The sequence below is a fragment of the Triticum dicoccoides genome, chromosome 7B, assembly GCF_002162155.2.
Source record: "Triticum dicoccoides isolate Atlit2015 ecotype Zavitan chromosome 7B, WEW_v2.0, whole genome shotgun sequence".
NCBI classification, from domain to species: Eukaryota; Viridiplantae; Streptophyta; class Magnoliopsida; order Poales; family Poaceae; genus Triticum; species Triticum dicoccoides.
Window position 1 is genome coordinate 557,346,134 of NC_041393.1, and position 16,762 is coordinate 557,362,895.

Genomic DNA, 16,762 nt, shown 5'->3' on the forward strand with positions numbered 1-16,762 from the left:
GGGATATTGATTATGCAAACATTCAAAATTATGTGTACTGCACAAACATAAAATGCCTTCAGGCTCCAGCGAGCTTTGATGTTTGGAACATTGGCACATGAACAGAACAGAACCAGTTCTTGTGCAGAGCAAACTATGGAATCAGTACCAACCTTTTCCTTTTGAAGTGCTTGTAGTTCAAAAAGAAATTCATTTAATCGCTTCATTGAAAGATCATCCTCGTTGACATGGGGCATTTCCAAGTGGTCACCAACTTGTAGAGTACCCGCAATTTCACCACGTATTGTTTGAATTTGGAGTTGAACATCAGCAAACTCTTTCACCCTCTTCTCTCTTTTCCTGCAGAGCTGTTCCAAGAATGGTGATGTCGCTGCTAGTTGCTCCTTGATTGTACCAGTTGTCTTGTCAGGCTGTAAATCAGGAGAAAGGGGACAATATGTACTATATTAGCGGAAGAGATATTATACTTGAAGATAAACTCTAGCAGAAATGCAGAAGTAAAATAATGTACGACAAACCATTAAGTACGGAGTATCAACTAAGTATAGTTGGGTAGCATGTATATACAAAGGACCTAGGTTGAGATGGGAGTTGGGGGGGCTATTCCCAGATACTTACAACTATAACGCCAGAAATAGACAGTTCTCCCAGCGAAGAAAGGAGTCTAGTAAGCTCGGATTTGGAGTTGGCAAGTTGTTGAAGAAGACGAGCCCTGGAACTAGAAGCCTGATCAACCTTTCTCCTGTAAACATCTAAGCATTCCTGCTCTAGCTGAAGTAACATCTTGTCGCGGTCATCATCGCTCTCACCAACCTCATCCCATATCAGCTGAAATAACACAAACCAGTTACTAATAAAACCTGGTATCTTCCTGCTTAAACATGATATGTTCACTCTTCTTGATGCAAAGGAGTTGAAATGGTATTTGTGTTGCCATTGTTTTCAATTTACCTCTCAAAAAGTGCAAGGAAACAAATGATAATTCTTAGAGGGAGGGAGAGTTGGCAAAGCACCTGTAGTTCCTGCAGCAAAGACCCACATGTGGTTTCACCTAACAAAGGATCGTTGTGACCAGCCACTCCCATTTTAGGTCAAAATCTGCAATGACGGCCATAGGTGATCATGCATATACAAGATTTCAGGGCAAATTTAACTCTGAAACTATCATGATTCAAAGCGACACACATTACACAAACAATGAAGCTACATCTGTCACACCCAAACAGAAGAAAAACAATGAAACTAAAGCCTGAATTTTCATGGTATGATGCAATTTTAGACCATTAGCAAATAATTTATTGTACAAACTAAATACCACGAAATTTATTGTTGTGATACTCTTAAAGCAGACTGAATCACTTCGATAGCAGTTGCAAACATAAGCTACTCGAATCCATAAAGATAGATGGGCAAGACTACACAATACAGACTATGGCACACAATTCTGCCAGAAGAATTCTCTCATAGACCTTCCCAGACTTTCAAGAAATGGTGCCATTCTGATACATTCATCTGCTGACCCACGCATGCCTTGCGTCACTTCAACCATACATTTATGGACGTTCAGATAATGTTGCAGCATTCAGATTCTGAACAGTAAATTCCATCTGGCGATAATATTTGGCACTAGATTTAACAATTCTCCACAAAGAACATTAACAAGAAAACCATAACGACCTCCTTGGAATTTCTAGGCATACGAGCTATTCCAGCAGCCGACTGCGGCAAAATTACCCGATTCTGTTGAAGCTCCTAAATTCCAAAAGAAAAAGTCCAAAATTTCCGGCGAGTTCTTGCACCCAGAGATCCAATCTGACCCTTCAGAGTTGCAAACAGGCAACCGGACGCTCGAGAACACAACGAAATCGCTGAAATGACCAACCCGAGCGCCGCGCAAGAAAAAAAAATCAAGAAACCCGACAAAACCCTCCCCAAACCCCACGGAATCCGGAGTAAATCCCTAGAAAGAAACCACCTACGGGACCAAGAAACCACCCCTGACCCCTAGTCCAATCGCCAAGAAACCCCAGGAGCGCCCATTTCGGGCGGAGATCGCCGCGGAGGCGACGGGAAACCAGAGAAGCGCCGCGGGAGGGGGGGCGACCAGGGGGGAGACAATGGCGGCGCGGGGGCGTCCTCACCTTGGTGCTGCCCGGGCTAGGGTTCTTGCTTCCTCTGGGCCTCGTGCTCTGGCGACGAGGCTTCCGGTTTCTGCAACCGCGGGGTGCGCGTGAGGTGACGGCCACCAGGAGAGAGATAGAGAGAGAGAGAGAGAGAGAGAGGAGGGGGAGGGGCGGAGTCAAAGGGGAGAGTGAGGAGGCGGACGACAGGGAGAAGAGAAAACGGCGTGTGGGGTGAAAAGTGCGGGGGGTCGGAATAAAAAAGGGAAATTGTTTTGGTTTGGAACCCTGCGTATGCTTTTCCTTTTGTCCTGATATATAGGTTTGGTTGAATTCCTTTGAGTATTACAAATTCGCTCTATACACAAATATAAGACGTTTTAGATCACTAAAATAGTGACTTAAAACGTTTTATAATGAAGTATATCATTTCACGCAGTCTGGATAGCCAAAGTGACCAAGATGATCCATACAGAATGGGAGGTGCGACCATGGTTCCTGCACCTTCGAATGGTGTGGTGTCCATGCTCGACATATGCATACCAGACAAGTTAAGAACGTCTATGAAGAGTTAGTGATTCAATCGGACTTTATGGACTACCTTCCGTGTTGAGACTAACTCCTTTGCCGCCCCCTAACTTCTAATCCCTCCTTCCACCTCGGTCATCGGTTTCTCTCAATCCCATCTTCGGCGGCCATGGTGGCCGACAATGAGGCGGGGAGAGGTCTGGTTGGTAGTTGTAGTAGGTTTATTTTTAGTACTCTTCTCTCCGATGAATAACATAGCGCCCAGTGCTCCTCTCCCTCGGGCTCGTGTTGACAACAGAACAACGAAGGTGCATAAAGGACTAGCTGTTCAATCCTATGTTGGGACTCTTTGGTCGGGATCCATGGTGTACTGTGCTTCGGCTGTCGTTGCTCCGTTCTCCTCCCCCGGTTGTTCTTCAATAATAAGGTGACATGGCGTGCGAGAAGAAACCTTGCCATCAAGCTGACGGCTCACGATCGGGTTCCTGTTCACCACCGACGGTTGGTTTGGAGGAGCCATGGCACCCATGTTAGTTGGTCGGCTTTTTCCCACGACCCATCGCATTCTCGGCCAAAGGGCCGCAAAAATCATTTCTCCTGGCCATCGATCACATTTTTATTTTTCTATCTGGAGTCTTCTTTATAGAACTTCCGGACCTATTTGTCATTGCCACTTTTCTGTAGAGTCTTTTGTGTTGATGTTGTATGCCACTACTTTGACCAAATAAAAGCATATGGGCCTTTGTGACCCTTCCTGGTGTTAAACTAAACAATTAAGAGCTTTAACATTTTCTACTTCTTCTTTTTTATTTTTTTAGGGCGCCTGACTTTTGCATTGTTTATTCAACTTCAAGTCATGAGAAAGTAAACGGAAAACGTCTTGCCTTATCTAAAAAAATGGTTGCAAATTTGACTTCTATCATCCTTGTTCATTGCTTGCTAACTTCTCATCAAATTTATTGTGGCCAGCTCAACATTATCTATTACCAATAATAAACTAAACAATACCTTGGAGAATCACATGGTTAGCACAACGCAACCATGTGTTTTTTCAATAATCTAAAATGTAAGACTTTTTATAGCAATAAAAAAAATAAAACTAGACTTCGACGCATGATTTTTTGCGTGAGAAACTTCCAATCTATTCTTCTTCAATCATGACAGTACAAAGAACACCTGAGGTAATAAAAATTACAACCAGGTCCACTTAGTGATGACTACAACCACTAAAGCGAGCCGAAGACGCGCCGCTATCATCGCCCCTCCCTTGCTGGAGCCGGGCAAACCTCACGATTACTAATGCACAGGTAAGATACCTACATTGTGTCTGTTTATTTATAGGACGTGCTACTGTAGTTCATCGTGCAAGCATTGATTAAGTTAATATTTATCATATTCAGTTTTGGAGCCGTGTCAAGGAAATGTTTAAGGCATTGAATCATAAAAGGTGCTACTGAATACCTTGGAAATTCAAATAATTTCATTAGAATCATGAAAATCATAAAACATCACAATATGTGATAAGACATATTGCAGGAAATCCAACCAATCATTGTACCTTGAATGTTCACGCGTAAATCTACTAAGATTTGATATTACCAAGCAGCATGATCAATGCCCAGTGTTTTATTTGCTAATGTGTTATTTAGTGTGCTATTACGACTGGATTTGATTATCCTGAGTAAATGCATGATTCATTAGGTGAGTTGGATTGGAATTGTTTGGATTCCTCTGACTTGACTCGTATATTTACATTGGCTTGTAACTCCGCGCAGAGAAGTTCGAATGTGATAACGGAAACATGTATAAGGACAATTCTACCAATTTATAAGTACATATTTTCTATTAAATTTTACATGTTTTCTTACCTACAATTCAACATTGCTGATACGGGAAAACACCATGAAACCATATAATTTTGCATGTCATTTCGAGCCTTCAAGTATGAATCATCATAAAATTTAAATCAAACTGAGAAAGTTTGTTTCAGGTTTTCAGTTACATCCACATTTTGACAATAAATACACGTAAACCTTTTTACTAAATACATATGACATAATTTCTTATGAAAAACATGAAAACACAAATTATCATGTATCAAAATGAAATTATAGATGAGTTAGGACATAATGAAACACAACTAATACGTCATAAGTACATTGGCTACTAGAGGTATTTTCCAACAACCAATTAGTATGAAATTCAGTTAAATATTTCGAATGGCTTTGACCGAAAAAAATATTCCAAACAACTAGTGATTTTTTAATATATTGAAATAGACATGGAAAAGACAGTGAGTCATAGACTTGCTCAATCACTTTTATGATCTTAAGGAGGGGTAAAAATGGAACGGCGTGAGTGATAGTGCAATAGTAGAGGGATGATGGTTAGAGGGACGATCAGGGTGGCAGAGACGCTGGTCGTGGATGATGTCGGTCGATGTTGGACGGCAGGTCGACGGGGCACGAGGGGGAGGACGATGGCGATAATAGTCAACGTGCCAAAAAGTTACCGACGAATAGTTAATACCTCACCCACCCTGCAGACGCACATGCAAAACTCATACTCCCTCCGTATGATACCCTGCACATCATTGCAAGAAACAGTTCCAACATATTTCAACGTGTTTTGGTTGTATGAAACATGAATAATTGAATTTATAATATATGATATAAAACTAAAAATGCATACTGTATATTTTATTTGATTATTGTATAGTTTAAAAATATTTGTTGAATATAAGTGGAATAACATAATAGAAAGAAAACCACATGCATGTTGAGTGGACCCTTTAATGAGGTTACATGTGTGGTAAGGTGGGGATATGTGCATGTTGGGATAAATAAAAATAGTGGAGATCAACTAATAGTGGAAAAACTCTCACCCATGTTATGGTGAGTCTTTGATGAGCTGACATGTATGCATGTTAAGATAAAAGAGATAATGGGTGCGAACCAAGACAGGACATAACCGTGTCACAAGATACGCCCGCTGTCCGGGACCGTGTGTTGAACTTGCAATGTTGTGGGTATCTACTTGTGTCGAACTTGGCCACCTGCACCCACTCTTCACACCACCCCGCACACAGACACCGGTATGCAACGTGGAATGGGGATCTCTAGAATGGCAGCTTGGTACACCATCTAGGTGCTAGTAGCATGTTTCCGGTGCTTCAATACGCGGACGATACTCACATTATTTTCTGAGGGGATGTACAACAAGCCTGCATTATCAAGAATATCCTCAAGGCTTTCTCTGACTTCTCGGGGCTGCATATCGACTTTCATAAGAGTACCATGGTACATGTGTGGGTAGAAGGGAATGTTGCGGAGGAGATCGCCCAGTTGTCTGGCTGCCCATTGTCTTCCTTCCCATGCACTTACCTTGGATTACCATTGTCCTTGCACAAGGTTTCTCATGGTATGATCTCACCAGTCATTCACAAAGTGGACAAGCGCTTATCGGGCTGGTTGACTACCTTCCTCTCCATGGGGGGGGGGGCAGCTTACTCTTCTGAATTCTGTTCTTCCTGTTATTCCTAGCTATTTCATGACATGTTTTCCATGGCCTAAGGAATCTATCTGTAAGTTGGAAGGCCTTTTGCGAGCTTTTCTTTGGCACAACAAGAATAAGGCCAAGGGTGGGTAGTGCCTTGTGGCCTGGGAACACGTCATCCTCCCTCGCAGTTCCGGTGGCTTAGCTGCCAGGGATCTGTCTGCTTACAATCAGTCTATGTTGTGCAAGTTTGTGTGGCTAAGGTCCTTCAAACTTTGGATGTTCCCTCCTACCTTTGGTTTGCCTCGCAGTATTGCAAGGACAATATGTCTTATGTTGCCCACAACCGAGATACACCCTTCTGGAAGGGTTTTAAACAGTGCATTCCTTTGTTTGTGAACTCTACTCAGTGCAAGGTTGGGGTTGGGACTCTAGTATCCTTTTGGCAGGATCGGTGGCTGGATTTTGGTCGGCTCAGGTATATGTTGCCTGTTATGTACTCCTTTGCAAGGAACCCATACTGCTCTATTGCGTCTCAATTCTCTCTTGGTACCTGGGAGGTCCAACTCCACCCAAATCTCTCAAGGGCTGCAACCTTGGAGCTACAAGCTTTGAATGAGCTTCTGGCAAGCATGGTTCTGGACGATGGTGCCGAGGATGCACGACTAGCTACTTCCTACAGAAAGGAGGTGTGCACAAGTTATTTTTGCAGGCTACTTACTTTCAGAGGGGCCGAGTAGTATCCGTACGAGCAATGGCTTTGTGATAAGATTATAACCCTAAAGCACAAAACTTTCCTTTGGCTAGCTTTTTGAAGACGGACACTAGGGATAATATGGTTAAAAAGGGTTGGTCGGCCGTTGCTCCACATGCACACTATGATATTTGCCTAGTAGTCGAGTCAATTTATCATCTGGTACTACGTTGTCGACTAGCACAAGCCATTTGGGATAAGCTGCATTTGTCCTCTTTGGCACTCTCATCGATCAACCTTCTGGCTTTTGCGACACAAACCGCCGATCAACTCATTTTTAAGCGCAAATGGAATATTGCCTTTGCTGCTTGTCTGGTTTCGCTTTGGCATGCCCGAAATGACCGGTTTTTCAATAACAAAGTTTAGATGGAGTCCTATGTCAGGTTCTATGCTATGGATCTGTTTCGTTTGTGGCTATTTCGAGCAAAGAGGCAACAGGATAAGAGTGACCTGCTGACCTGGGTCAATCTGCTTAATGGCTAATGCTTGAAGCTATAATAGGACAATGTAACGTGCCTCTGTAAACCTCTGCCTATGCCTCCTTGCTTTCTTTCGCTCACAGGCTGTTTGTGGCCTTTTGCACCTTGGTGCAGTTCACAAACTCATGTAATCAACCTTATGGTCCCCAGGCTTCGCTTGTTTTGAAATATATAAGGTAGACGTCAATCTACCTTTTGTTTTCAAAAAATGGGGATCTTGAACCACTCCTTGAGGGGCTTTTGGAAAGCCGTCGAGAGGACAAGCATTGCCATGTCGCCCGTGTCCATTTGGATACAGAACAAGCATGGCACTGGTTCTCTCAGCTCATGGCCCAACTTGTGTGGGCAGTCAAGGGTGTGCAGAGGCACCGTCACTCCCTCCCTTCTCCCCGACATTGTGGGCTTAAGTGCCAATCGGTTAACTGAGAGCAAGTCTTGGAAGTTAGGTGGTGGATGGCAGCCCAAAGCTGGGACTGACATGCATATTGCCGACCAAAATGAATCGAATCTACAGATCTAAAAAATTGTGTATCTTCACTGGAAAAATAAAAATGTTGTCAGAGGTGGAGCAGCAAGCATCACTTAGAGGCCTACAAACCCTTACTTCCTATCTAATCTCCACCCGTTCCCAGTCTAGAATCTACGAAGCTCTATAAGCAAGAATGTGGTTTCAGGCACTTACAATGGTTGTCAAAGGTGGAATTGGTGCCACCGGAGCTGAAGAAGAAGGCGCCACCACTTGCATTGTGGTCGTAGCGGGGGCCGTCGAAATCCCTCCCGCTGCTGCCACTACGGATTTCACGGGATCGGGGCAACGAAAGTGCATGATACGTCTCCAATGTATCTATACTTTTTGATTGTTCCATGGTGTTATATTATCATTCTAGGATGTATTGCAATCATTTTATAACAACTTTATATCATTTTTTGGGACTAACCTATTGACATAGTGCCCAGTGCCCGTTGCTGTTTTTTGCTTTTTTTACTTCACATGAAATCAACACCAAGCGGAGTCCAAACATATGAAACTTTTTGGTAATTTTTTCTGGACCAAAAGCTACACGATGGGCCCAGAAAGTACCTGAGGGGGGCTCCGAGGGGAGCACAACCCACCAGGGTGCGCTTGGGGGCCCAGGCACGCCCAGGTGGGCTGTGCCTACCTCAGCCACCTCCCGCACCGCCTCTTTGGTCTATAAATACCCCAAAATTCCAGAAACCCTAGGGGAGTCGACGGAAATCAATTCCAGCCGCCGTAAGTTCCAGAAACCACAGATCCAATCTAGACACCATCACGGAGGGGTTCATCATCCTCATTGGTGCCTCTCTGATGATGCATGAGTAGTTCATTGTAGACCTACGGGTCCGTAGTTACTAGCTAGATGGCTTCCTCTCTCTCTTTTGATTCTCGATACAATGGTCTCTTGGAGATCTATTTGATGTAACTCTTTTTGCGATGTGTTTGTTGGGATCCGATGAACTTTGAATTTATAATCAGATCTATGTTTTTATCCATGAAAGTTATTTAAGTCTTTTGATCTCTTATATGCATGATTACTTATAGCCTCGTATTTCTTCTTTGAATCTTTGGTTTGGTTAGGCCGACTAGATCGAGTTTTCTTGCCATGGGAAGAGGTGCTTTGTGATGGGTTCGATCTTATGGTGCTTGATCCTAGTGATAGAAGGAGAACCGACACTTATGTATCGTTGCCATTGAGGATAACAAGATGGTGTCTAATTCCTACATGAGTAGATCTTGTATACATCATGTCATCATTGTTATTGCATTACTCCATTTTCCATGAAATTAATACACTAGATGCATGTTGGATTGTGGTCGATGTGTGGAGTAATAGTAGTAGATGCAGGCAGGAGTCGGTCTACTAATCTTGGACGTGATGCCTATATAATGATCATTTCCTGGATATCTTCATAATTATTTGAAGTTCTATCAATTGCCCAACAGTAATTTGTTTACCCGTCGTATGCTATTTTTCTTTAGAGAAGCCACTAGTGAAATCTACGACCTCGGGTCTCTTCTTTATCATATTTGCCTTCGAGATCTATTTTTATTCGCTTTTATTTTCAAACCTATTAATCCAAAAACCCAAAAATATCTTGCTGAATTTTATTTGCTTTTATTTGCATATATCAATCTACTACAATTTTATCCCGTCAACTTAACAATTTTTGGCACTGTTACCCAAAAGGTATTGACAACCTCTTTAACACGTCGGGTTGCAAGTATTTGTTCTGTGTGTGCAGGTCTCGTTTACGTAGTGTTGCGTGGTTCTCCTACTGGTTTGATGACCTTGGTCTCATCACTGAGGGAAATACCTACCATTGTTGTGCTGCACCATCCCTTCCTCTTTGGGGAAATACCGACGTAGTTCAAGCCAACATCAAAAGGAATTTCTGGCGCCGTTGCCGGGGAGGATCAATTCAACATAGTCTTCCATCCATGTGCCAATTTCTGGCGCCGTTGCCAAGGAGACATCATCAACATATACCAGGTTCCTAATGACAAATCTCATCTCCTTGTAATTTACATTATTTTCCATTTGCCTCTCGTTTTCCTCTCCCCCACTTCAGAAAAATTTGCCTTTTTATTCGCTCTCTTTTTCGTTCGCCGTTTTCTTGTCATATCTATTTTTGTGTGCACTCTCGTTTATCACCTTTTGCCGTGATGGATATCTCTTCTTCTATTGCGTGCACCCACGAGAACGAGGTTCTTAACTTTAAGCAAAGGGAAGGGGAGAATTTAAAAGATGCTTGGTATAGGATTTGCAACGCTCATAATAGATCTATCCGTAAGCAATCCATTGTTGTTCTTCTTTGCTGTTTTTATGTGGGCTCACCACTTGGTATAGGTTCTTCCTTGATACAATTACCGGTGGAAATTTCTTGATGTGCCCTTCCCTTGATGCTTTTAATGATATGGTAAATTTAGCGGGATCACCACCTCTTATGGTTAATGAAATAACTTTGATTCTCGAGCATGTTATGGAAAGGCTAGATGGTATTGAAAAGAAAATGCTTACTGAGGAACATCTTGAGAACTTGGGTAAACAGATGCATAATTTTGCTAGTAAAATTGGGTTAAAAGCGGGAGGTGTTTTTAAGTTGTTAAAAGAAAAGGGAATAATTCACGAAAGAATTGAAGAAAGCCCTTCTTGGATCAATAAGTTGGAAGAAAGTTTTAGCAATTTAAGCACAACTTTTGCTTCTGCTAAAACTATTGAAAAAAACTCGTTAAAATTAGCAAGAGTACTCAAATCACTAAGAACAAGGGTGCAACTTCTAGTAGTAATAATAAAGAAGATCTTAAAATGATTAGTATTCACCCAGATTTTGTCGAAGTTATAAGAGACCCTATTAATAAAAACTATTTCCTCAATTTTATGCCTAGAAATTTTGCTATTTTAATCTTCAAAGAAATCTGATAGTGTGATTGAAGAGTTGGAAGCCAAAGATGACAACACTTAGATCTATGCATTATGCCAAGCTAGGGGCATAAAATGATAGCTCTTGTTGGGAGGCAACCCAATGAATAAATTTTATTTTTGTCTTTTTGTTTATGTTCTTGAGTGTTTTCACAATTATTTCTCTATTATGATTGTGTTTTTTGTGTTTTAGTTAGTGTTTGTGCCAAGCAAAGCCTTTGGGATCATGTTAGGTGATAGTTGATTTGATCTTGTTGAAAAACAGAAACTTTTGCGCTCAGAAAAATAATTTTCATAAATCACAGAAACGTGCTTTTGCTCTGAATTTTTTACACAAGGTTGATATACATATTGCCCATGTTGTCCTAATGTTTAAGAATTTTTGGAGTTACATAAGTATACAAAGTTCTTTGATTACTACAAATTGTTCTGTTTTTGACAAAGTCTATTTTCTTTGCATTGTGTGCTTATTTTGATAAATCTATGGTTTGTACTGGAGGGTATAAGCTATAGTAAAGTTGGAACATAGTAGATATAATGCAAAAATCAAATATAAATGGGTTTGCAACACTACTTAGAGTAGTGATTTGGTTTGTTATACTAACGGATCTCACGAAGGTTTTGTTGAGTTTTATGTGATTGAAGTTTTGAAGTTTTGGGTGAGATCGCGATGGATGAAGGAATAAGGAGTAAGAAGAGCCTAAGCTTGGGGATGCCCATGGCATCCCAAGCTATTATCTAAAAGAGAAGCAAGCAACTAAGCTTGCAGATGCCTGAGTGGCATCCCCTCTTTCTTCTAATGACCATTGGTATTTTACTCGGAGCTATATTTTTATTCGTCACATATCATGAGTTTTGCTTGGAGCATCTTGTATGACATTGAAGGAAATATGCCCAAGAGGCAATAATAAAGTTGTTATTTTCTATTTCCTTATTTCATGATAAATGTTTATTATTCATGCTAAAATTGTTTTAACTAGAAACTTGATACATGTGTGAATACATATACAAACACTGTGTCCCTGGTGAGCCTCTACTTGACTAGCTCGTTGATCAAAGATGGTTAAGGTTTCCTACCATGGACATGAGTTTTTATTTGATAACAGGATCACATCATTAGGATAATTATGTGATGGACAAGACCCATCCGTTAGCTTAGCATATTGATCATTCAGTTTTATTGCTATTGCTTTCTTCATGTCAAATACATATTCCTTCGACTATGAGATTATGCAACTCCCGAATACCGGAGGAATGCCTTGTGTGCTATCAAACATCACAACGTAACTGGGTGATTATAAAGATGCTCTGCAGGTATCTCTGAAGGTGTTTGTTGAGTTGGCATAGATCGGGATTAGGATTTGTCACTCTGAGTATCAAAGAGGTATCTCTGGGCCCTCTCGGTAATACACATCATAAGAAGCCTTGCAAGCAAAGTGACTAATGAGTTAATTGCAGGATGATATATTCCGGAATGAGCAAAGAGACTTGCCAGTAACGAGATTGAACTAGGTATGAAGATACCGACGATCGAATCTCGGGCAAGTAACATACCGATGGACAAAGGGAATAACTTATCACTGGTACAAACGGTTTAAAACCCCTTTCCGCAACGACATTTGGAACTGTCGCCTAGTGAGTGTGGGCGATTAGGGGGTCCTTCCCACACGACCCAGAAACCGTCGGGGATATGCCCTCATGGCACACACGCTCGGCAAAATGAGGTCGTGTGCGGCCGGTGAGCGACCAAATACGGTTATACGTACAGTAGTGCTAAAAAAATACAATTATATAGGCAAAATAATTTCCGGTCATAAGTACATCCCACACAGTCAGTCCCCGCGAAACATTTCCGTTCATATATACATCCCACACAATCACTGCAAGGAAAACGTTTCTGTTCGTAGGTACATCACACACAATTTTCCCCGTTAAATCGTTTGTGATGGCGTTCCATCGCACACAATATTAAAAAAATATCGTTTGCGTTATTGAATGTATCACACACGGTGCATAGAAGAAACTGTATGGCAAAGGATATCCATCACACACAGTTTTTATGCGGTAAATATTTGCGCAAGGTGGCCTAACGCAAACATTTTTGAAGAGAATGTCGTGTGTGATTGTTCATTGATCCAACACGGTTTATTCCTAGAAACTGTGTGCGTTGCCTTAGGTCATTGCCCACGGTATTTTCTCAATAACCGTTTGCAATAGCAAAAACCAATTAGCAGGATAATTCACCATTAGCAGGCTAATTGCCCTATTATTAATAATCCATTTATTAATCTAATTGACATTCATATTAAACACATAATATATTTCATTCCCATATTAAGGAAGCAGGATTTCATAATTGAAATACATCAGAGTACAACATGATAGCTTCAGCACTCAGCTGCCCCATTACACAACTGCACCAGCACCAAGTTTCACATGACCTTCCGAAATTAGTATCATAGACGGTACATAGACAGATGCATCTCATTAGGGAAAATTGCTGAAGCGGAAGGCGAATATTGAGCCTTTGATGTTGAAGGTCTTTGCATCTTTAGGCCAATGCCTGTGGATGATTGACCGTCAATCCTTTGTCCTCTTCAGGAACACTTCAATATTGAACTGTGGGTGTTGTATGAAAACCTTCCTCGCCTCCTGACCATAAAGGTGGTTTGAGAGGTAATCATCAGTGAACTGCTTTGCAAAGGCCTGAAAATAAGGGTGTGCATAAACATCTTCTCTGTATTGGAAATGGGGCAAAGAAATAAAAAAGGCAAGGTATAATAGTTAGTACCATCTTGTAGTGAACTGATGTCTTCTTCATTGTGCAGACAAAGATCTTGTTGTTTTTTGTCGCTAATTTCTTTATCCTAACAATCTTTCTGAGTTTCTTGACTTGATTGATATTCATGGACAACTCATTTCCCCATATGCAAAAAGGGTCGAACAGTTGGTCAAAACCTCTGACAGCAGGACCTAGATGTGCAAGACAAAATTGTTAAAAACCTAAGTATTAGAATGGTTCCTGCAATTGCACAATAATGTGCTATTAGACAACGGACCATGCACGTGCTAACCTCGATTGTAAACCTCAGTGCTTCCCATTATATTGTTTCCCTGCAACACATATAAGGTAGTTAGTCATCAGGTTAAGTAAGAGTTCACATGCTATTAGTAAAATATATTGATGAAAAATAAGCACATTGTAGATTCGTCAGATTAATTCAAGCAACATGGAAAACCCATTTATGCAAATGAAGCAAGATTAAGAACTAGGAAATATAGCACTTGTATATGTTTCTCATGTATTAAGTGCAGCCAAATTTGATTTATTCCTCACATGCACAACGATACAAAATTCCAACCACGACAATTGGACATCGCATTGCAGAATTGAACCAAGCAGTTAACTAAACACCACAACAAATGAACCAAACATTAACTGAGCACCACATCGCACAATATAACATACTCCTAATAGAAGATCAGACAGTTAACCGAATCAAGCATGCTTAACAACTTGGAAATATAGCAATTGTATTTGTTTCTCATGTATTTAGTATAGCCAAATTCGATTTACTTCTCACATGGTATACAATAACAGAATGCACCCACAACTATTGAACATCGCATTGCAGAATTGAACCAAACAGTTAACTAAACACCACAACACAAATGAACCAAACGTTAACTGAGCAACACATTGCACAATGTATAACCAAACCAAGTATGCTTGACAACTTGGAAATATAGCAATTGTATTGTTTCTCATGTATTTAGTACAACCAAATTTGATTTACTTCTCACATGGTATACAATAAAAGAATGCACCCACAACTATTGAATATTGCATTGCATAATTGAACCAAACAGTTAACTAAACACCACAACACAAATGAACCAAACGTTAACCGAGCACCACATTGCACAATGTATAACCAAACCAAGCATGCTTGACAACTTGGAAATATAGCAATTGTATTCATTTCTCATGTATTTTGTAAAGATAAATTCGATTTATTTATCACATGGAAGACAATACAAAATTGCAGCCTGAAGAATTGAACATCACATTTGCAGAATTGAACCAAACAGTTACCTCAAGACGACAACTAATTAACCAAACAGTTAATAAGTGAGCACCACACTGCACGACATATAGAACATATACATAGGAGCAACAGATTGCATGGTAAAATTAGATAGCACAATTCACTAGAATTTGTTAAGGAAAGGCAGGAGCAGCACACGCAACGGGTAAACCGAGCACGCTTAACCGACATAGCTAGCAAATGGCAAGGTGCTCCTCTAAGATCTGGGGGTCGGCACACACTAGTGCAGAACCGGGCTATAGCACCGGTTTGTAAGGGCCTTTAGTGTCGGTTCTGTAACCGGCACTAAATGGTGGGGACTAAAGGTCCCCCCCCTTTAGTACCGGTTCGGCACGAATCGCCACTAAAGTACCACCACGTGGCACGAGCCAGGGCCGGGTGCGGGGATAGCTTTAGTACCGGTTGGTAACACCAACCGGTACTAAATGTTTGGGGGGTTTTGGTTTTATTTTTTATTTTTCCTTTAGTTTTGTGTTTTCAGTTTAATTTAGAGATTGTTTTTACATTATAATGAGTTGTTAAATCATTAGGTGAAAGTACCGCAGATTAGTTTCAACTGGATGCATGCATGGATCCTAGCTAAGTGATCAAAGTATATATGCCATATCCATATTACTTGATCACTTATATTAGGTGAGCAAGTAATATGGATATGGCATATACTTGATCATTTAGCTAGCTAGGATCCATCCAGTTGAAACTAATCCGCGGTTTCTTTCATAAATGATATAATAACTCATCATCATCATATTAATTAATATAAAAACTATTGCATCATATATATCATCACCAACAAGTTAACGGTATACTGGCTAGCTAAAAATCATTATAGTCGTCACTAGCACTATTTAATCATCATAGTCATTACCGCTATCTAATCACCACCAATACCAGCTTAAAGAAGAAACATTCACTTGTACCAGAAGGAAAGATATCATCGAGTTCAACATGATCACTCTTTGAGATTAAGTTTAGGATGAAGAACACGGACATGAGAGGACAAGTACTAAGAGCATGCTAATAACTCCTGCTGCTCTCTCTCGAGTAAAATAGCATAGAACATGTATAGCTCTCCTAATTCATCATATTGGAGCATGCAGATGAACCTGTCTCCTAATCGTGGGTTGTGCTTCTGATTGCTGCCCCCTAGTACTTCGCTGCGATCATGGACAATTTTGCTCCAGTCTTTCACTGTTAAGCATTCCTCGCTATTAGAAATCCTGAATGCACTAAAGTGCATTGTAGGATGTCTTGGCCGTAAGCTAAATATTCTTATGCGACCTTTAGTCCCGATCCACTGAGACACAACATTCATCGGGAGTACCTGTTGAAGAACATCGTATAATAACATACTTAGCAATGAAGTTTAGCTTAAAAAATAATGTATGCAAAAGATGCACTGAGGAAAAATAGTAAAAATCTTACCATCTTTCCTAAATAGATGTGACCGTAGTTCAATACGACCACTATTGGTCGCATGTTGAGTACTAAGATTTTCAAATTCAAGAAAATAATTTCTCTTGACAGCATCAAGATCCTCAAGCCATGAAACATAATGACTTATCTCCTCGCAGTTTAGTTCAGCCCCGGGACAGTGGACGGTCCTGTCTACCAAGCGCTGGACATGTTTGCTTAAATGGAAATAAGCTGTCAATAGAAATTAGTTGTCAACTATTTTTGAAAAAAACAATATCGAAGACATAAGTATGGTTGAGAAACTCACATAATGGTAGAACTGGAGGCGTCTGCACATCGACCCAAATGTCTCTATTACCTTCAATATCATCTTCGGGACGAATATCAAAGGTGATAAACATATTAGGGCTCAAATGCATAA

At 40.7% G+C, this 16,762-nt stretch overlaps 1 protein-coding gene across 1 annotated transcript in view; it reads right to left on the minus strand.

Moving 5' to 3' along the window:
* LOC119336848 (65-kDa microtubule-associated protein 1-like) overlaps positions 1-2,330 on the minus strand; it is a 4,951-nt gene extending 2,621 nt beyond the window's left edge. The window contains exons 1-4 of the mRNA XM_037608931.1: positions 2,142-2,330; positions 1,014-1,098; positions 619-828; positions 153-410 (exon numbers count right to left, since the gene is read on the minus strand). Coding sequence (XP_037464828.1) covers positions 153-410; positions 619-828; positions 1,014-1,085 — 540 coding nt within the window. The 5' untranslated portion in view covers positions 1,086-1,098; positions 2,142-2,330. The remainder of the gene's footprint in view (positions 1-152; positions 411-618; positions 829-1,013; positions 1,099-2,141) is intronic.
* Between the last annotated feature and the right edge of the window lie 14,432 nt (positions 2,331-16,762).